At 33.2% G+C, this 23325-nt stretch overlaps 1 protein-coding gene across 2 annotated transcripts; it reads right to left on the bottom strand.

Annotated features, from left to right (window-relative positions):
• Positions 1 to 5283: 5283 nt before the first annotated feature.
• On the bottom strand, positions 5284 to 20086 carry LOC145606676 (DNA polymerase I A, chloroplastic/mitochondrial-like). Of its 2 annotated transcripts, XM_081662489.1 has the most exons (15): positions 19992 to 20086; positions 18776 to 18990; positions 17208 to 17338; positions 15977 to 16312; positions 15462 to 15862; positions 14920 to 15111; positions 13684 to 14357; positions 11846 to 12272; positions 10393 to 10488; positions 9978 to 10070; positions 9659 to 9853; positions 9303 to 9395; positions 8704 to 8916; positions 8492 to 8581; positions 5284 to 5966 (listed from the first exon to the last, which is right to left on the bottom strand). In XM_081662489.1, the coding sequence occupies exons 2-15, from the start codon at positions 18910 to 18912 to the stop codon at positions 5805 to 5807; spliced, it is 3240 nt and encodes a 1079-aa protein (XP_081518615.1). In that variant the 5' UTR covers positions 18913 to 18990; positions 19992 to 20086; the 3' UTR covers positions 5284 to 5804. The 2 variants fall into 2 exon arrangements, with proteins under 2 accessions (XP_081518615.1, XP_081518614.1); XM_081662488.1 differs by lacking the exon at positions 19992 to 20086 and having other exon boundaries at positions 18776 to 19765.
• Between the last annotated feature and the right edge of the window lie 3239 nt (positions 20087 to 23325).

Raw genomic sequence — 23325 nt, 5'->3', positions numbered from 1 at the left:
TTTGTCAAAACTAAGGTCACGCATGATTGCATATTTGCATGAACAATATTCTCTGCATACACATACTGCTTTTCAAGTTTTGCTAATGCACTTGCATATAAAACGAAATAAAGAAGTCAAAAGTCATCAAAAGAACTTTAATCCCCAAGATTTGAGTTGTTGTGCGTGAAACAAAGAGGTCTGTGAAAGCAATTGCAAAGATAAAGTTTTAATAAGAGTCACGGCTGCACAAATATTAATAGGGTTAAGATAGTTTATATACGCTTAAAAAAAAAAAAGTCATATTTAAATTAAAATAGGGTTTTAAAACTTTTCGAACTCTAAAATAAAATATGAGAATAGGAAAGTTATTTAATAAATAAATATAAACTATATATAAAATCATAAAATATTCGGGTATTACAATCTACCCTCCTTAAAACAAGTTTCGTCCTCGAAACTTAAAACAGAAAAGTTTAGGGTATTACATAGCACTATTAAAAAGAAGCAGAGAATTTCATCAACTATCTTTGAAGAGAAACATACGCTTTCAAATTAATCACAACGCAATTATTTTCCCTACATTTTTCTAGTTATTAATTGGAACACATTTTTTATTCAATAAGGATCTACACTTTTTTTAACATTTTACTTTTTAGTTTCACTGAACTTGCACTAAATATATATCTCTTCTAAAGAAAAAAAAAAAAAAAAAAAAAAAAAAATCTCTTATCAGTTAGGCCATGTTCAGTTTACCTTATTTATGTATATCTTTCTAACAACATCCACGTGTCACGTAAGCTTCCCTCACTACGCCACGTCACCCATGCAACTACTCATACCGCCAGGTGGCTCTCCCTTCCATTTATTTTCATCATATATCATTAAAAAAAATGTTCACCATAAGATTTTATCACACAACCTTTAATTCTACAACTAAGTGTCTTACCAACGAACTATGTGATTTTTTATTTAATATATTGAGTACAAAATATTAATATCTAGCAAATGACAATATGAACAACAAATTTAGTTACAAAGAAAATTTAATCATGAATTACAACATATATTAATGATTAGTTTCATGTAAAGATCCGGGCGATAGTTCAGACCTTACAAATTGCCTTATACGTACTATGTGTGACGGCGTTATCATAAATTGATAATATAATTACAATAATATACTTACAATCTTAGATCAAGGGCTTGAAACTTGAAAGTTTGAGCTGATTTAATAGGTTTGGAAATTGAGCCAAAAATTGGAGAATCTGCAACAACGATCAAGCAAAATGTTACACCTAGCAAAGAGGTGAGCGGAATCTTCAGAGTTATGACTAAATTAATTATGGAATAATTGTTTAAATATTGGTCAACACTCAGTAGGTGCTAATTAATTGAGTTAAGTTTGAGAACAGCACGGCAGCCTAGTCACATCTCACAAGTTAACACTTTAGATTTTATGACTGGTTTTAGGTTACATGACACATTAATCACCATAGGATACAAGTTTTTTACCAAAAATAAAATGATAAAATAAGAAGCTAAAAAGCCCAAAATAATATTAGTAAAAAATAAACATTAATTATACTGATTTATGCGTAATTTTGTCATAAATTTTCAAATTTATATGAACAAATGTTTAATGTATTCTTATATTTGCTCTTAAGACTACATATATCATCAATACTCACCTAAATTAATTAATAATACAAATAAATAATACTATCTACCATTTGGATAAATAATAATACACTTTAATCATTTGTATCCATACAAACTGAAATTATTATTGTTAGATGTTCAAATGAACTGGCTAAGTTTATTTGACTAGCTACCATTTGGATATTAGATGTTTTATGTAAAAGTGTCTGGTTAATAAATGTCAATTAATTAATAGCCTTTTGATTGAGAAGAATGATCATATGTGAATATTTTCAAAGCAATCAAATTTAATATAGAAGCAAGATTGTTATTTAACTCATTTAATTTCTCTCAATTATAATAAGTCTCCTCACCGAAAAGTTCATACTAATAACTTGTTTTAAATTCGTCTTTTGAACTCAAAACTCTCTAACAATCTAACACTTATATTATTTAAATTTGTCGAACCTCTATAACCTTTATATATTTTTTTCCAAACCTATCATAATTCATAAGTCATTACCAATTCAAGTATGTACGAAGTACATTGTAAATAGGTTTCACATTTTGACATAATCATATTTAAGAATATTTATATAATAATAGAAAAAGTTAAGCTTAGTCATGTATGTATGACGAAATGAGAGTGCTTGCTGAACGTACGCGTCATACTTGATCAAGGAAGAAGTACGGCATATTGCATGGCTGATGACGAACACTTGATGCAATCACAAAGGAGTTAGACATTGAACATCACATGTTCAAATTAATCATCAATATAAAACATTAGATCAATATTATGATTTATGAAAATATTTGATGGAAGTATGAAATGATATACTAAATAATTTAGTAAAAGCTCGAATATACACACTATAAAACTAAAAATGTTGCGATCAATAATTTAATGAAAACATATAATAAAGAATGTTTATAAATAATATATATAACTAAAAGTGTTGCAATCATTTAGAAAAAAGGAAGTACTAAATACAAACTTAATTTTCTTACAAAAAAACAATAAAAACTTAATCATTACATTATTCGTTCAATATTAATTGCAATAATTAGATTTTTATCTGTCTAAATGCACATCTTTGGTTATTGTTATTATTATTATCAAAATTAACTGTTTACAATTAAATTTGTTACTAGTTAATATTTGAAAAAATAAATTGAAACTAAGGGCCTGTTCACATTTACTTAATTTCAGTTCAGTTCAGCTCTAATCAGTTCAGTTCAGTTCAGTTCAGCTCTTAATTTTCCTCTCTCGGAAAATTTTCATTTCAGCTCCAATCAGTTCAGTTCAGCTCTTAATTTTCCTCTCTCGGAAAATTTTCATTTCAGCTCAATTCAGTTCAGTTCATCTCCAATCAGTTCAGTTCAGCTCAGTTCAGTAAATGTAAACAGGCCCTAAGCCAACAGGCCTCTTGCATAATAATGTTCGATTTCCATATATTTATGTTTTTTTTTTGAAGGATCATATAATGTACTTGTAATATGTATTGCAAAGTAGAATAATGTATGGCAAATTTAATTTATTGGTCAAAATTATTTTTTGAATAGTAAAATGACTCTTATGCTTAATGAATTCATGTCACACAAAGGTATGCACCCCCTCCATTCCTAAATGTTCACCTCGCTGTGCATTTGTGCAGTCTCCAGTGAACATCTTTGTTAAAGAAAATCTTCGGCTATAAGTGAATATTATAAAAAGCTGATATTAAAAAAAATTTATAATAAAGAAAATCTAGTAAGATCTCACATGTTTATTTATTTCTATTATATAGGTCATAAAATATGGTCAAATTTGTTTTATTTTTACCACATGAATGATAAGTGAGTTAAATTTTTATTTCAGAAACAAAGGTAGTATATAGTATGATTAGTATCGCAATAATATTAATTAATTTATGTAGTAGTTCTCAATAATTTATATCAATGAGTGCAATCTATAACTTTAATTTTGTACATAACTAAATTTTTTCTTGAGTGTTAGAGAGTATACACTATACAACACATGTCTTTTTTAATTTGCTTTTTTTATTTGTCCTTTTTAGTTTGTCCATGCAATGTAATAAATGATCACATAAATTCATCTCTTTACTCTCACAATCACCACATTTCGTTCAACAAGTTTCTCTATCATTTAGTTTGTTAATGACCAACTTACCCAAAAGCTTAAACTGATGATTAAGTCCCGTGATTATGTTTTATACTTTTATTATTAACACTATCAAACATAATAAACAAGTTGTTTTACAACAGGGCAAACAGAAAGGAACAAAAGAGTATAAGAACTAGTGTGCGTTTATTTAGTTGCATGAGTTGGAATATTGTAAGGCTTTTCCAAGTGTCTAAAGGTCAAATGTCAAATAGGTAATGCTTAATTATGGGGTCCAACTTCCTTTTTCCAATTGTGGGCATGTCCATGTCTTTACTCCTCACCTTTGATGGCTTATATCTTAACCATTATCACACAACCACAACCACATGAACTTCATCCTATAGAATCCAACCACATTCACAATTTTACTCAATTACATTAAATTTTATAATTATATACTACGTATAATAAATATATGCCTTGATTTTGATTTTAATGAACAAGGTCTTGAATAAATTGTAGGTCCTTTTATTCTCAAAAATCAGTTGTCATTTTCAATTCCGACACATCATTGCATGTCATTTTTAGTGGTTATGTATAAAGATTTTTATAGCTTCTTTTAGGAGAACAATTTAATGCTTTTATTTTACTGTATTAACTATATTTCCTCTATTTTTATTAAATGCATTACTTTCTAAATATAAAGTTTTAATTTAGTTGCATTACTTTCAAATTTAGTTTATAAATTCTCTTTATCTCCTATCAATCTATCATATGGTCCCGCCTCTTTATTTTTCCTCTCCACATCTCTAAACTTCAAAAATTGCTTAAAAGTCTGCAATTACAAAAGTGATTCAGCTAAATAAAAATGGAGGAAGTAGGAGTAATTGTTAGATTTTGGATCGAATAAATGTGTACACAACGTTGACTCGAATGAGCATCATTGTTCATTGAAGAGTAATATTCATGACACTACAGCGTTGTAAAACTTACTAATACGGTCATGGTCTAGTGGCAAAGACATAATGTATGATTATGATAGATTGCAGGTTCAAATTCCCCTTTTCTATTTGTAATTTGTAATGCATACTAAGGTTTTATTAGTTTTCTAGTTACAAAAGAGTATATAAAAAAAAAAAAAAGTTAATGCCGGGATTTTCATATCTGATATATAAATATAATAAAGTAGTTTTGATATAGTAGAAAATTGTTGAGCTTGAGCAAGCTTTAATTGAATTATAATTGAGCGCGGATAAACTTATACGGAGTAAATGAACTTAAATTAATTTTTCGCATATATTATCGAGTCAAACATTATGTTGTCCAAACTTTATTCATTTATTTGACAAGCTTAAGACTTTTGTTCGAACTAGTTTGTTACTTAACAAACAAATTTTGACCGAGCTGGTTCGTGTGTGGTTGGCTCATTTACACCCCCTACTTCAATATATGCGGTTCTCATAATTTAATTTAGCAAATCAATTTTAGTTCAGTATTAAATAAATGTAAAATCTAAGGCGATTTGAACTAACAAGATAATGTAACAAGCTTTGAGATAAGTCGAAGAAAACAAGTTCTAATTATGCATGTTACAAGTTTAATGTCCCATAATATGAATCAGCAGATAACACGAGGGAAAGGAACAAGTCCTATCTCTACTCTACACAAAATAAGGGCATTAGGCATTACTAATCAACCGCAGAAGTAGCTGTCACAGTTTCTTATATACACAAGACAAATTTACATACAACCCCCATCCTCCTAACAAATTCTATCATACACCACGGCAAAAAAGAAAAAGAAAGAGTTTAATCAACTTACACCACCTCCAATATGCTATACAATTGTTGATTAAACTCGTTGTCATTCCATCAAGATCCAAACACGGAAAATCAGCCCGATGGCTCTAAGCCGTGCCATGGCAAGCACTTGCAGGAAACCCGGGGCCAACTATTACACAAAAATGGCCCATAAGATCATACAATTTAACCAAAAGCCGACAACTAACTGGCAGCCCGAGTGAGTCCTGTTGAGGGTTCTTTGGAACCATACACCAATTGACCCAAAATAAGTGCTCTTATTTGGCAGCATACCAATTTTGAGCGCACTTGGCATCAACAGCAAGCTCAACTGTGAGAAGGTTTCTACCATTAAAAGGTTTGGACATGCATTCAACTACTAGAGCCTTTGCTTCTTCTGCTGACTCTGAAGGTCCCTCTAATATCACTTCATCATGAACCTGCTTTCAGAAAACATTATGAATTGTAAGCCTACACAATTTTTAAAACGGTACGAATTGTTCATCACAAAAAGGCCTGTTTGAGGTTGAAACACAAATTGGTGCAAATAAACATAGTATCCAACGTATTCATGAACTACGTAGCAACTTTCAGCACATTGGGATAATGACAATCTTGTGAACATATCGAAAACAGGAATTTATATATTCCAGTTAAACTCTGATGGAACTTCTAAAGACAACATATTATGTAATGATCCAGTGCTGTTTCAAACAAAAAATGTAATGATCCAGTGCTGTTTCAAACAAAAAATGTAATGATCCAGTGCTATCACATTAAATTTCAAAATCATCACTTACTGTTGTAACATTACTCCATAGTATGGTATAATAATGAGGTAATCATGCCATAATAAGGCTAGATATTATGGCAGAGCGGTTACCACTTACAAAGATGAAGAGATGTAAGGAGGTGGTTGTATAAATAGGTTGTGAATGTAATAATGTTGTAACATTAGTCCTACTCTCCTTTCTCAATCATAGATAATTTAAACATACTACTATGTACAAGTAGTATCTATACTGTTTATTTGAGCCAAAAGGTGTCACTTCTTTTATTAGATTGACGGTTGAAGCTTGCCATAAGTACAAGGTTTTGGGTTCAAGTATTGGTGATACCTCTACGGATATCTAGATATTATAACGAGTAACGACATTTCGTAAGGTTTTAGGTTCAAGTATTGGTGATACCTCTACGGACATCTAGATATTATAATGAGTAATGACATTTCCTTATCTTGTGTGATGAATTATTTTAGATGAAAAATCCACATGGCACTATGGTAGCCTTGTCAAAGGCTACACCTTTTAGAGAGAGTATAGATATGATGAATCATATTACAGATCATTTTTTTCACTTACTTTTCCAAAACTGTTTATCATGTTCCAACCTAAGGAAAGAAGGCACATTTCATAGTCAATTCCAAGGACAAAATTTTTTTGGCAGCCCAAAGCGTCATTTTATATGGACGATTGTGAAACCATTGAAGATTTGCAAAGTTGCAATAATTGCTCTAGCTCAATTCTTAGATCAGATGGAACTTATGAGGCATAGTCACCCAGGCCCTTAGTCTCTAAAATATTGAGAATTCACTAAAAATCAGTTTGAAACAGTAGAAAGCTGAAAGTATCAGTTCAACCACTAAAAATAATTTCACTCTAGTTAGTTCTAGAGAAGAGAACAGGACCTAACAGGGATATGTTTATAGAAAATGATATGATATATACAACCTGAGGGCTACATAAAAGGAGTTAAAAGTGAAAACATTAAGCTAAGTCGAACATTCATTACATTCATCCAAACGTGATATATCTACTAAGAAAAATCAACGCCAACATACATGTAATAAATGCTTATATGCAGGCAGTACTTCAATGCAGCTTAAAGAAGTGCAAGTTTTAGATAAATGAACAAGTGTTGAATGATTGTCATTGGAGGAAGTGATAAATTATCATTCTAGAAGCTCAAAAAAAGGGTGGGAAAAGCATACTGTTTACTGTTTTCTCTCAGTTGTTGATCTAACCTACTCTTTATATTGTACTTATTATTTGTTTAAACCACATTATTTATCCGTTGAGTATACGGTGGGATACACATTTTTTTAATGAGGTTGAGGGTTCAAGTAATACAAAACTACAGAAGTGTGCCCATATCATTAGAGGAAGCTCTATGTAAAAAATTGTACGAGACACTCATTGCATTGATAGTGAAATAAATAAATTCCCGCCAACATGCACCAATTACTGAATACTACTCCCTATGTTTTAAGGGTTAAGCTTAATTGTATTTGGGTTAAGGTGAATTTTCTATCCTATAGACACTCTTATTAATCAAATACAGTAATTGTTTCCACTTTCCTTTATACTTGCTTCATACTGGGTTGGAGATTTGAGTAGTTAGAATATAATTGGGACTCTAATGTAAAAATAGAGCCATGCTTTTATCATTCTAAGTGAATGCACTCTAAAACATCAACTACTTAGTAGCAACAAATAAAAAGACTATAATTATAATACGTCAACATTCGAAGCCAGAGAAAGTACTTCCTCTGTTCTACTTTATTTGCAACATTGGAAATTTGCACTATTCACATTCTCTCATTTGACCACCTTTCTTGGTTTACATGTTAGGAAAAATAAAGTCACGTGGGATCTTGTTAAATTCGTCTCAATTATACTTTTTACTTCTCATTTGACCACCTCCTGATGTTTTTTATATTTTCACTAATATAAATGGTTAAAATTATGCATTGGCACGCATGAAAGTCAAAATAATGCAACTAAAAGAGAACGGAGGAAGAATAAAAAGATTAGAAACTGAAATCTAGAGGGACAGCAAATTTGATGGTTTTGACAACTCTAACGGGAATACGGGATGGAGCAAGAAAAATGCAGATGGCAGACCAACAGGGGGAATATAAAAAAAGGGAGAAAGAGAAATAAAAAGTTGAGAAAACCAACTGAACCTGCAAAAGCAGCTTCCAACCAAGCTCTTTCAGTCGATTATTTGTATCTATTTCCAGCATGGCACACATGGCAACATCGGCGGCACTTCCCTGCATAGATCATTTAGATAAGGTTAAAAAAAAAAAAAACTAATTCATTTTCAACAATAGATGGATGGGAACAGATGAGAAACAAATAAAGTAACATATAAGTAGAGCACGGAGAAAAGAACCTGCACTGGCGTGTTGATTGCAGCACGTTCAATGTGACTCCTTTGTGGGGGTGAAGCGTGAGCCATTGAAGGGAAGCGACGAGCTCTCCCTAGCAGTGTGTGAACACAACCACGTTTTGCAGCTTCTTTCTTCCGTGCTTCTTGCCATTTCAGAACCTCCTGACGTTCTTTATACCACAAATCAACAGTTTCCTTTGCTTCTTTAACAGAAACCTAGAGCAGGTGAGCACAGTTACTAAACTAGAATCACTTTCAAGTTTGGGCACAAGGCATAGTTCAAAACTAGTCAGTTGCTACAGAAAAAAGGGCATATTTTGAACCTAGTCAATTTGCTATAGACAACTTAGATATCAAATTTTAAGGACATTCTAAAATTAAAACAAATTATTATACTTTGTCCCAATATACTTTACTTATATAAAAAATTCTATACTTTTTCTCTTAATGGGTCCCACTCTCAGCCACCCTATTTACTCTCTACGTTATCCCTTGCATAAAATCTTGTGCAAAACTGCAAATGGCTATGAGAAATAAATTGAGAAAGAGGGAGTAATATTAATGTACTACACCAGACCTTGCAGAGAGAAGCTAGAAAATACCTTCCAGTCTTTAGCAAGACCCATGGGAGTTTTCCCATATGCAATGGAAAAGTTCAGCATTTTTGCTTTCCTTCTTTCAGAACCAAAAGCATCCTGAAACAACATTTGTAGAATTAATCAGAACTCTGAGGTAACCTAGATAGAAATTCATTAGGGAGACTGTTTCTTATAAAAGTAAGGGCAAGCAAAGTTGGCTATCCCAAGTAACTAGAAACATGAGTTAACCCAACTAAAAATCTGGAATACACAATAATTAAAGAGAGCAAAGCAGTCATTCAAGATAAGTAGTCCAACATTAACATTTCTTAAGTAAGAAAATAATCTTATGCTAAAATAAAGGTTGGAATCTAATGTACCTTGAGTAAAGGAACAGGAGGCTTTTCTTCACCAGGTTGAGGATGCCATTCAAGAATTACTTCTTCCCGTTGAACAGCTTCCCGGATATATGGATACATATTCATAGCAGTTCTTGAATGGAAATCTCCACCAGCTTCAAATGCTTCTTTCATACTCTTACAATTAGCAAGGTGTGCAAGAATCCTAAGTTCCAGCTGTTCCAAGGGAAGCAAGATTAATGCTATATCATAACTTGGAAATTTCAGTAATATCAAAACATCTAAATAAAATATACTTGTATATAATAAATAAAACAAAATCAAAAGACAGTAAGCCAACCTGCCCATAATCTGCAACAATAAGTGAGTTTCCAGGGGAAGCGACAAATGCTTGGCGGATCTTATATCTGTCTTTCTCTAAAGCAGGTTGATTCTGATGGATGGCAAACAAATTCACGATAAAATCAAAATACTTAACAGAAAAGATTTGGCTTCAGTTATAGTATAGACATAGACACTACCTAGCAAAGTTGAGATATGCAGCATGTTCCAAACTATACAATGAAAAGTTGAAAACTATATTTACAGAACAGTAAAGAAATATCAATGCTCTTCAATGCAATAATATCTAATAGAGTTTTTGGTAACTGCTAATTGGACAAAGAATTACTTAACGACATGGCTAAAAATATACTCCCTAAAACATTCTACAGTTCTCCAGAAAATTTAGATATCATCATATGAAAAATGAGTACCTGTAAATTCGGTCTCCTAGCAGACAAGCGGCCGGTTTCTGTATTTATATTTAAGGAGCAATGGATGCGGCCATTCTTCCCCGACACATGACTTCCCTGATATGCAGAGCACAAATGTTCAGACGTGATCCACAGACCTTGAATTAAAAATGGCCAATTTATGTCATGAAGTACAATTCAGATATTATTAGTGACTAGCTCTCACAGTCCTAAATCCTTTACAATTCACAAAGAATATCGAATAAAAGGGAAGGTCTATGAGACTATGACCTGTTACAGTTCTACAAACAGCTCATGAGCACCTCATGTTTAATCAATCTTGCATGTCAGATTTATGACATCCTTCGGTTTTACCTTAGCACACTCAGACAACTGGAGAATAATAAAAGTTTGACGGTCCCTAGGCTGATTAAAAATCACATTCAACTCCAAAAGTTGATTCCCGGGTTTTAAAGCTAAAAATATCCTGGTCCAAATACTTGTACAATTTATTTAATTAAATAATATTGTCACCAACTAAAAAAACAGAGAAATTGGGAGACAGCGCACCACACTATCAACATTCCTACCAACACTTAGGTTGCATGACACTCTTATGTTAGGATGTTCAAAATCCAGGCACACAATCTTCTACGAAGCATAATCAAGATGATAATAGGAGCAACCACAGAAATAGCTGTAAAGCAGAATAGTGCAAGTGGACTTCATAAGTTTCCAGTCCCAACTGAACATATCCAACTTTATTTTGATAAATATGATCATATGAAAGTCAGGGAGCAAGATTTCATACTCAAGCTCTTCTAGATAAAGTAGGCTTAAACTGACACACTAGCTTCCATGCAGAGTTTTAGGAGAAATATATAGGGGATATGGGTAGGGTGGTTCCTTGGAGTGTTGAATATATGAGATAAGATAAATAATAAATAATGTTGGACCAGGGAGCATGAGGAGAGATAAATAATTATAAAGTAATAGTGGGGACCAAAAGAGACAAATATATGTGGTTTTTTTTTTTTACACAGACATATATATGATTAAAAATGGTATAATGTTTTCAAAAAAGAGAAAGTAAGTCATTTTACAAAAATAAAAAATTAATTAATTAAAACTGGAGGTTCGAGGAAAGTGTCATTAAAAAAACGGACGAGGAGTATCAAATAATGAGGCCCAAACCATGGTTAGAAAGCAATATATTGTCTTATAAAAGCCCTATTACTGGTCCAAACTTCAAGTTAAATTCATTTCTACACAAATACATTGTTTCTTAAAAGCTTGTATGTAACATTTAAGTGATGAGCTTCTTGCAATAAATAAAAGGAGCATTCTCGATATTGATTCCAATGTCTAACAATTCCTTCATACTTACGCATGGATACATGCACGCACACACACATAAGAAGATATGAAAGTATGCAGGGGTGGGGGGTGGCTTTCTGTATGTATGTATGTATACCTGCAAAGGCAGAATGAAATTGGATATTAACGAATCAATGGAGCAAACTTCACACAAAGAGGCAATAGCATGGCAGGCCTCCATTCCTTCCTGCCCTCCTCCAAAAGCAGCATAAGCAGTTCCATAAGCAGAAATGTCAACGTCTTTTCTTTCCGAGTTTTGTAGATCATCATTCAATGGATCTTCAACATCATCGCTTGAAAAATCATATTCTGCAGAGACCTTCCCAGCAATAGCTTTTAAGGCATCTCCACTAACAGAAGGCCAACCACTTGCCGTATAAAAGTCAGTTTGTAAACTAGAACCAATTTTATGCAATGTAATGTCACAATATTTTTTAGGAGTCTTCTTTCCATCTTCAATTACATTTTCAGTATTTGGGACTTTGAACTTTTTCTCTGTAGGGAGAAACTCATTATGGTTCTTCCTGTAAAAATAGCAAGAAAGTAAGCATCTGCAGGAAATATGTGCTTTTGTAAGATAATCAAAGCCCCTAATTCCTCGCAACAAGATCATTACAGTTATACTACAGAAAACCAGCACATACTTTAAGTTTAGGACCATATATATTCAATGACAATCTTCTTTATCATTAAAAAGCAAGAAATAGTGAAAACAGCATCAGTAATAACCAAGAAAAAAGAGAATACAAGATCCACCAAGTAAATATCACCATATATACAAGATCATCAGAGCAGTACAGGTTTGAGGATTGTAAAACATGATAATTCTTCTCCAATAACACATTTTCTCCTATGATCTCATTAGCACTACCATGGCCAAAAGTCTGGATCCAAATACTATTTCATCTTTTTTCTATCTACAACTTAATGAGGCTTGTTTGTCTCTTCACTATTACAATTGTACAGTATATATGGAGCATGTTCATGCAATTGGTCCTTTGGCAATTACTTGGAGATTATAAACAGAACAAAAATGGAGTTGTTGGAGGCTTAAAAACGAGATTATTAAACTAAAAGAAATTGCAATAAAATGTGTCCTGCCAGCCAACTCTTACTTCCATCTGCAATATGGCTGAATCAGCGGGGAAAATGGAGGTGCCCTTAAAATAAGGGAAGATGCAAAGTGCAATTTAATTTTTTTGGACACCAATGCTTAGAAAATACAAATAAATTTCAGATATACCCAGGTAAAGGAAATAAAGAAGTAAAAACATATTAAAACCGGTTATTTCAACACATTGATCCCACTGAAATGCTAGCTATTGCAAAGGCACCAATCAGAGTTCCAGACAATAGTTGCAATATTTAGGAAAGATATTTAACCCCACATCTAAGAAAGGAATATGTTTATCTTATCTTAACATAGATCTAAAGCATCGAGTGCTTTCCAAACACAATCTAATTAAAGAATGTTGCAGAAATATCTATACAACGGGAGTGTGTATAGGCTTCAAATGAAAGAAAATCTCCCAATATAGAGTACAATGTACTTTAGAAACAAAAAATAATTTGGATCACACAACATCAGAATAGCTTGAAGAATTCCTCAGACCTTAGTGTATCATTGATCTTTTTTGACACTTTTCAGATAAAACCCAAGATTCAAGAACAATTGCCTCTATTATAAATTATCAAGCAAAGCAAAAAAATACCACATTTATGGTACAAACTTGGTGTTGACTATGACGGCAAGCAAATTCTTTTAATTCAAGGCTAATCAGGACTTTCCCGTGGCAGGGGGATGACAAAAGGCATATAGCATTCTGTCAACCTACACGCAACATCGACTGGATCAACACCCTTTTCACACGAAAAAGGATGAATAAAAAAGCTATAAAGACAAGCTTATGAGTTATGATACCAAAAAAAAAATACCTGTTGCATATTCCACCAAAAAGGAGTGTTCTTAATTGTGCATCACTACCTACATTCATATATCTAGCATCAGGGCAATACTTAGAAGTCCAGTTCCGAAAACGATCAGCAGCAACTTGTTGTTGAGCAATAGCCACCTTCTCCACCTCTGAGAGATATGCTCGATCTACTAGCATACCTTCTGTTTCCATTTGCACGAGAAGTCTGCCAAAGGGCTGCCAATAGTTTTCATAGAAATTAAGCATATTCCCCCTATATTTACCCTCCATAATCCATGGCATTTTTGATAACTTGGATTTCAAGCTCTCATACAGCTTTAAAGTACTAATGGAATCTAAAGAAGAATAGCATATCCATGGTAGCCTTTCTTCCCTTTGCAGCTCTTCAACTGAAGGAAGAGAGACAGTTTTACCCAGGGATCCGTCTTTCTTTGCCTTTCTCTTGCCAAATATGGCTTTCATTGAAATTTTTCCCATCAGATCTTTTTCTTGGCACATAGTACTCTCAGACATTACATCTGGATTACCTGTTAATGCTTCAAGAGAGTAACCACCATCTGCTCGTCTAGAAGAATCCCATAATCGTGCCATGTGCATTGTATCAGCATGGAACCCAGAAGGTTTAATCCCATAGTTTTCTACAACATGGCAATCAAAGCTGTAGTTGTGCCACACCTACACAAAATCAGTCAAATATATAAAAAAGATGCTAGGTAGGTATCAAAGTAAAGCATAAGGAAACCACTATCTGCTTTATGTCAATCAAATACATACTACAAAACATTCTTAACCTTTTGATATTCCATCCTTCATTTTCTCTGAGACAGAAGACTTGTTATCCAAAATTATACAAGAAATAGGACTTCTAAAAACGAATGGATAAAGAGTAAGACTACATGGTCAAGCCAAATAAAAATTTGTGTAAACGAGATGGAACATATATATCTCCTAATTAAAAACAGCAACATAACCAGTTGCCAAATACTATGCTTGCAGATCTGTATAAGATGATACCAAAATGTGTCAGTAAAAAATCTAATATCATCAATTTGTTGACAGGCATTGATAATGAACAAACAGGCCAGAAGTACAGTGACATGATTTGCTTCAAACCCCACTAATGTGCAGACAGAGTATCAGACAAATGTAAAAGAATCCTGGTGTCATGGCTTCATAAATCTTTTTGGCGTGATAAAATGCTATACTAATTATCTAGAATTCATAAGGAAATACTCACCTTTTTTATTGATGAATCTTCAAAGAATGGAGCAAATTCAGCCAAAATATCATTGCCGCCACCATCTAGCACATCTACCCATATGCAAGTTTTCCCATTACCATAATCTGCTTTTTCGCCGGAATAAATACTGAAGCATATTATCTCTCCATGATCTACAGGTGTCTCCTGCTTCACGTCAATCTTGGACACCTATCATGATACAAATGTATAGTAATTAATATAACCAGCATTGAGGAATTCAGCTCAAAACTTATATATATCGCACATAGACAACAATTAAGACTGAAATGTTGTATTATTTTCCTGCATATTATTTTCTTTAACATAATTTTTGTATCAAAAATTAATTTATTTCAATGCCTCTTAGACCATAACCCTGGAAGTAATATGTAAACTTCCCCTGTTCTTAACAGGAATACCCAGCATCCTAATGAACTAAAGTGATAACATAAGAAAAAACAAAAATACACTTCCATAACAATACTTCCCCCCCACCCCTCTATTCCCCAAAAATAAAGTTTCAATAGCAGCAAACATGCCTCGGTATCACATGCATGTACGTGATGTCTATACTCATGTGTAAGCTTATGCACAACTTTCCTAGCGATGGTGACATTATCAACTACAAGAACTTTGTCAAAGATGCTGCAGAGCCTCATTTGAAGTTTTAGTTGATCATCCGTTTGTGCACCATCAAGAATATCAACCTCAGAAAACTTCTCATGTACACCATTTATTTCCAGATTTAATGAGGTTTCGTCCAATTCTTTTGTTGATGGTGCGCCATTGGCAGACAAAGTCTTTTTAGACTTCCTGGCAGTTTTTTTGCTCTCTGTAGCAGACTTCAGGCTCACATCATTCCTTTCATCAGATAAAAGTTCACCAGCTACATCTTTTCGTGATGATAAGCCATTAGCATAAAGGGCTCTTCTAGCAACATCTGTCCAGGATTAACAGGCAAACTGTTATATCATGAGTCCATTGCTCTACTTGGGAACAACAAAATCACAATAGAGATTGAAACACAAATAACAAAAAGTAGAAGAGCATATACCATCAACTTCATGCAGTGTTTCACCAAATGTCTCCTGTAGTTGTTCTAAGCCTGCTTCTATATCAACAGTGGTGGTTGCAAAACGTGGGGTGCTTGTAGCAGAAGTAATACCAGTAAACCCAGGAATCCCATTCAAGTTATCACTTGTTGAGTTATGACCGCGATTTTCTGTGGCTTCCTTGGATGGTAATAATTCTAGTTCCATCACACCATGCCTAAAGCCCATTTTACTCTTCTTCACCTTAAAAGTCTCTTGAGCCCAAACAGTTTTGTCAGTGTGTCTCGACACTCTTGGTTGGGCAGACTCTCCAGATCTCCATTGCCTCACAAACGTCCCTGCATTAAGAGAAACAGGAAAAGATCAGATCAGCATCCATAAAGTTTACAACTATACATCACACTACGACAAAAAATCTCTGTTCCAAAAACAGCACTGGGTGAAAACCAAGCACAGTGCAAAAAGTTCAAAGACCCTTGTTTTGGTTTTAAACAAATTGGAATTAAGCTAAAGAGGAATTATTTGTAAAAAGGAAGCACAACCAATGCATTTTCTTCTTTGACAAGGCACTCCCTTAATGGCTTTTTCAAATGACTTCAATAATTTTGAAAACAATATGTTAAGAAAACATTCTAAAAATCCCTATTTACACACTTTGGCCATTAATGTCTGAAATAACATATTTGATTGCAATACAGAAGTACATTCATTCTATTAATTTTACAAAAATATTTTATACAAGTATATTTATAATTCACTCACATAAAATAATATGGGTTGTGAGCAAAAGTCACCACAGAATGGCACTGTTCTCATAACCACCAAACTGCAATAATTACAATTAACGGCCCTGAAATCCTATTTCAACTTCTCATAGTCACCCTTTGACATATTCATCTATTTTATGGATAACAGATTCCCAGTTTTGTGGTGATATCCTATGATGGAGGTATTGAATCCAAATCAATAGAGAAGAGTTTAATAATCTTCCTTGAATCACATGAAACAGAATCAGGGCGTTATGATAACGAATATACACATCTTGCAAGCAAGGAAGAGAGCCTTTTTGTAAAGAGCCCATCATCTAAAAGCATTAAAAATACAACTATAACAAGAAACTGAAAGAAAGGAAAAAAAAAAAAGGGGCGTTCTTCAAAGAAACAACCTATAAAAGTTAAAGTGGCATTCTCTTCAGGAAAAATAAAGTATATAACAAAGACAACGAATGCACACCATTATATCTGGTTGAATTAGCATGTTGCCCTGTAGAAAACATTGGTTCAGGCTGTCTTAGCTGCACAACTTTGAACAATTCATCATCATGTGAAATCCCATATTGACTCTGAAGACGATGAACCTCCTTCCTGTAAGCTAATAAAAGCACATCTAAGCAACAGACATGATATAGATGAATACTTCACTACACAACTCTTTCTACTAAGTTAGAAAACATTTTTTTTTTTTTTTATGGCTATGTTGGAGAATTGTGATGACAATATTAATTTAGTATTTAGGTAATAGCAAAACCAAACAAAAATGTAATTAAATAGACATGTAGGAGATTCTACTAGAGCAAAGGGGCTCCACAAAAAGAAAAAAAATACCCTTTTTTCTAGTAAAGAAACCCTTTTCAGTTAGGCATCACCAAGCACTGCATCTATCACTCAAGAAATAGAGATAGTTCTTCTAGCAGAAGAAACCTGTTTCGCTCAACCAGAGGTGGCAATGAATTAGAATGCAAGTTGGAATATCCTCACTCTGATTTGTGTCAAAATTTCAAGGAATAACCTCCCACCCTACGCTATTGACACTATCCTAACCCTTCCAAATGTGACATATTCATTTCTATAGTAAATCTCAAATTAACACCAATTCAATTGATGTGTCAAATTTACAACTCTTCCATTCATTGGATACTTTTATTTTCCCAATATCCTTCCAATAAATATTGGTGTCTTTAAACCAAGAAGTCCGTGTCACCATTCACCCGTCACCAACCAATGGCCAAGTATCATGTCTCTTTAAAATGGTTTCTTTCACTAATTGAAACCCAATCCATTCATTCTACTTCAAAAATGTACCAAATTAGAAAGTGCAAGGGTCATTCAGAATTGGCATACCCTTTTAACAACATTAAATAGCCATCAATCAAAAATTACCACTAATGTAAATCATACTCCACCCATAGCTTCAACACCACCACTCCGATTCCACCATGAATTTACACCGCCCATTTCAGCATTTAGATTTATCCATATCTTACATTCTATTCCTACAAAAATCAGTTTTCCACCATTCCACCCTATCATCTCCTATTCTCCTCCCCCTCCCCCAACCCACCAAATAAAATTAAAATTTGAACTAATGCTGATTGACATCAAAGCTTTCTTTTTTTTTTTTTTCAGTTTTCTTATCTTTAAGTACGCTTATAACATTGTATCTTGCAAATAACTAAAAAAATACTCAATATTATGAAAAGTACTCCAATTAATAACCACAATATGTTGGTAGTCTTGGTACCTGAGCAATGCATTCAGTATGAAACAAGCATAAATGAACCCCACTAAAATAATAGTACAATGCAACCCAAAATTTGAAATTAAAAGGGAAAAAAACACACACTTTCAACATAAAATACCCACAAAATTACAACTCTAAAATTACCCACAAAAATAACAACTCTAAAAATGCCCACAAAAATACCAACTCTAAAACACCCACAAACATTTTAGAACATAAATTAACATTGTATACAAAATTTCATAAAAATGAATAAATAAAGGGGGTAAGAAGAAACTGACCATTTATGAGCAGCTCTAGAGCAGAAAAAGCGAGGACGAAGAGAAGCAGCCATAGAAGAGGAAGAAGAGAGAGAATGAGGGCAAACCCAGAAAAGAGGAGGAGAATAAGCAGCCCTAAAAGGGGAAGAAACCGCCATAGCTAAAGCTTCAGAAGCTCTGCAAAGCTTATGGCTTTTGCTGATAATACAACCCGCCGTTTTGTAGCTAATAATTTAGGAAAATTTGTCAAGAGCCAACCTTTGGGTGATTAGCTCAAAATAAGCCAACGTTTCAATTAACTAAGAATAAGTCAACTTTTATAAGGTATCTTGTCAAAATGAGTTATGACCTCTTGTTGATTTTAAAAGTAACCTGTAGTTTAGGTTAAGTATGCCACATGTCCTAATATGATTTGTTTGTTTTAAATTTCAAAATAAAATAATTTTTTAATTATAATTAGTGTTTTTATTAATTTTTTTCTCCTAAAATCCCCCTCCCCCAAATGAAGAACAGCCCCCCGTTTGCTACATCACACTAGCCTAAACACCCACTGGAGATCCGTTTCTCTTTCTCCCATCTCATCATCACTTCTGCTCCTCCCCTTTATCTTTTTTTTGTATAAGAATTTATGGGTGTTGGGTTTTTCAGGGTGGATTTTTCGGGTAGATGTTTTATTTTTCTGGGTGAATTTCGATGATTGGGGTCGGATTTGGGGTGGATATGGTGATATTTTGGTGGAGATTCGAGGTGGGTACAATAGTTTTGAGGTGGGTATATATAGTATCGATGTGGGTCTACAGGCCTGGTTTGGTTTCGCACTTTCGGCCGATGAAGGCCGGTGTTTAAGGATGGGGAAGAGAAAGGGGTTAGGTGGAGGAGAGTGGAGGTCGGCTGGCGTTCATAGAGGGGAGGAGAAAGACGTCAAGGGTGTAGGATTGGCGGTGAGACAGGTGGTCCGAGCGGTGGTTAGCGAGCTGTGGGGGTCAGTAATGGTTGTGGGATTTTTTTTTTATTTTTTTTTTTTTTAATAATAAGGTTTTAAGTAATTAATTTTAAAAATAATTTTTAATTAATAAAATGAAAGAAATGTCTTGTTTAGTAGGTTGTAGGTCATTTGACATATTTATAGAAAACATCCTTTAAAAGTGAACTTATTTTTAGTTAATTGAAAGGTTGACTTATTTTAAGCTAACTACACAAATGTTGGCTTATTTTTGACAAATTTTCCAATAATTTATAAAAGGGGTTAAATTTTTTTCACAAAATTGAAGAAATTTGAGGGTGAATAATTTTGAGGTGGAGGGTTTTTGGAGGGTTTTGAAGAGGTGGGATTTTGTCAGGAGTAGTAGTTCATGGCGAAACAAAGGAGGCAAATAGAGGAGAGAGAGAGAGAATTTGGGTATGATTGAATCAATTAAGGGTTAGCCTAAAACCCTTTCAACTGTAAAAATTAAAAGAGGGAGTTGAAATTATTCAATGTGCACTTGCCCAATTCAATGGGAAACATGTGATTTTTGTAAGAGTACTTAGTAATTTTGTATGGTGCATTGATAGGTTCTGCGTGGGTCGCATACTCGCATATACGAGTGCGATTAGTTTATTGTTTGACTTATTTATGCCGTTAAATTTACTGATTTTTGTTAAATTGAACTTTTTTTTTTTAAAACCTCATTAAACTGAACTTATTTTAGTTGAATTGAAATTATTTTTACAAAATATTGTATTTTTAAAGTGAAATGAACAGGCCTAAATTTAACTTATCTTTGCTACATTTATTTATTTTACGGATTTTAACTTGTTTTACATGAATTTAAGTCGTGTTCGATATTAGTTCAAAATAAAAATGTCAAGGTTCAATATACATAGTGTCGGCTAATTAAGATGAAATTAATTGTACTAAGGTTTTGTTTCTTCGACTTATTTTCACTCTTTTATCTAAGAATAATATTAATAAGTTTAGCTAAGATACTATTTCACATAAATAGATGAATAAGTTTCAATAAGGTCTAATAGTAGTTATTTGGCAATAATTGTGCAATTATTCAATATTCAATGATTGTGCCAATTACGAATGGAGTATACTCAATATAAAAAAGAGGCAATGTCCTTATAAAATGCTTGAAAGGACTAAAGTTTATAATTACGCATACAGATTTAGAGTTTAGGGTTTACCAGATGATTTGTTCCTGTAAAAACGAGGCACTTAATTTAATTTTTTATCAATTCCAAGTTTAATTTGGATCTTTAAGGGTTAAAATGGGCGCTAAAATCTTAACCAAATATTTTTCAACATGCTAACCGATGAAAAATTGAATCAGATTGCAATTAACAATGTATCACAACTTTTGGGCTGCAATTTGCAATTTTAATGTACCTATCGACATGTAAATGTCCTACTAATACCGATGTATGAAAAACTAACGAGCAAGATGGTTTGGAGCATGTCATGTAACCTTTATGGTTACGATTAACATGTCCAGCCAACATCATGTGATCCACAAATGTCCTATGGCATGACGAGCAGGTTAATGGTTTCTTGGGATACAAGACCTCCATCCTATCTAAGAGCTTCCATCTCCAGATAGTGCTTTACCATTTCTCTTGTTCGCCTCAAATCACCTAATCTCATATAACCCACAACAAGTATGTAACATTTATCTCTCAAAGTTATCCAAAGTTGCTACAAAAGAGAAAAAATAAGCTATTGTTACCTAACATGATATAACATACAACATACTTGTATAAATGTATAGTATCAAAGTATAAAGTGAAACCAATACTATGAACGTTCAAATTGTTTTTAAAAATCAATTTGTTCAAAAACTTTTAATGAAGCTAAGGATGCCCTAATTAGTGATGCCATTCAAGAGAGTTTGGTTTGTTGCTCACAAAAACTTGAGGTTGAGTGATTTAGATTTCATAGACTCCAGACTCAACCAGACCATGAAAAAGCAATGCCTTATTTTGGCGGGCAATAATTTAATAGATGCATTATTGTCAATGCAAAGTTCATAAATAGAAATGATGTTTCGTGACATTAAAGGCACGCATATAACATTGTTTAGTTTAAGAAGAGAAGATGAGTGATAAAGAGTAAAAGAACCAATGTGAGATTTATTTAAACCTGTACCATCACCAATAATAAGCTCGTCATAGCCATCATGGAGAGTATGAAGAGATAAGGTTTGGAGATCCAACGTGACATGGTGCGTGCATTAGGTTTCTGCTTGGAAAAGTTAGCAAGCATAGTGGTAGTAAATGGCATTGGTGGGTTGGAGCCATTAGAGGGTTGGTATAGTAAGAGGGAGGGTAGGTTGTGTGGGAATTTAGGCTTACGGAAGTGTTGGGGGTTTTGTTTTTAAGTGGATTTATACCTGGGAGACATGAATATATATAATGTGATGATTTTATTGGATGAATAATTGGTTTACAAAATGCATGGGAGTGGGTTTTTTCTTCTTAGTGCTCTTATTACAAATGCATGCATAGTATTTATAGCAGTAGGTTTGTTGTATGTCGGTGAGTTATCTGACTTAGGTAGATAAGTCTACACTACTCTAGATTGTTCTATTAGCTTATGATAGATTATTGTTCTTGACTTCTCTAGGATATTTTGCTCTTAGATTTTTTACATTACTTCCTAGATTTTTCTAGATTCTTCTTCTTTTTTCACAAGTTGCCATATATTTTATGTGGAAGAGAAGTGGAGATCGAAGAAGGAAAATAGGATCAAAAGTATCATACCATACATAGAGAATGTTTTGAATCATTGATAATTTCCTTCATTACGTTACAAGTATACATACATAGTAAATATTAAGCTAGAGAATATAAGTCAACACCTTAATCTAGGGTCACTAGGGAGTAATTGTATAGGAGTTAATTAATTAAGGAGGATAATATGTCAATCCTTATCACATATAACCATCATATACCAGTGAAATTAAACCATCATCATCATCTAACATAATATAACGTACTTGTATAATGTATAGCATAAAACAGTGAACCCATCATATAACAGTGAAAGTGTAAAACCATCATCATCTAACATAATATATAACATACTTGTATAATAATGTATACGAAGTATATAGCATAAAACAGTGAAACCATCATATAACAAACATATAACAGTGAAACCATCATCATCATCTAACATGATATAACATACTTGTATAATGTATATCATAAGAGGCAAGATTGAAATGGTGAGCAAATTTGCAAATTTACCTTCAACCATAGCTATCCCATGCCTCACGTCCCCGGGACGCCTCGAATGGACAAGGGCCCATGATATATTTACAAAATCGAAAGCAATTCAATAAAATTAGAATCGAAAGCAATTCAAAGACGTATACTTACAAAATCGAAAGCTATTCAAAGAAACTCCTTAAATGATGACACGAAAGTGGAGATGAATGTGATCGATCGATTGATGAAGTAACGAAGATAAATTTGAAGAGATTTCCAGCAATTGATAGACGTAGGTGAGAGAAATGAGGACGAAATTGAGAGGAATGAGTAGTAAATTTGATTAATTAAGTGTTAGTCAAACAGAGTATGTGAGT

The sequence above is a fragment of the Chenopodium album genome, chromosome 23 (genome assembly GCF_948465745.1).
Source record: "Chenopodium album chromosome 23, dcCheAlbu1.1, whole genome shotgun sequence".
Lineage (NCBI taxonomy): Eukaryota > Viridiplantae > Streptophyta > Magnoliopsida > Caryophyllales > Amaranthaceae > Chenopodium > Chenopodium album.
Note: the sequence above shows the minus strand (reverse complement) of the source record. Positions and strands in the feature narration are given on the sequence as shown.

Coding starts and splice junctions, on each gene's coding strand:
- LOC145606676 (XM_081662489.1), bottom strand. CDS start 18,912: ATGGCGGTTTCTTCCCCTTTTAGGGCTGCTTATTCTCCTCCTCTTTTC. Junction 16,313..17,207: donor TAATTCAACCAGATATAATG/GTGTGCATTCGT, acceptor CTCTTAATGCAG/GGACGTTTGTGAGGCAATGG. Junction 9,396..9,658: donor CTCCTGTTCCTTTACTCAAG/GTACATTAGATT, acceptor ATGTTGTTTCAG/GATGCTTTTGGTTCTGAAAG.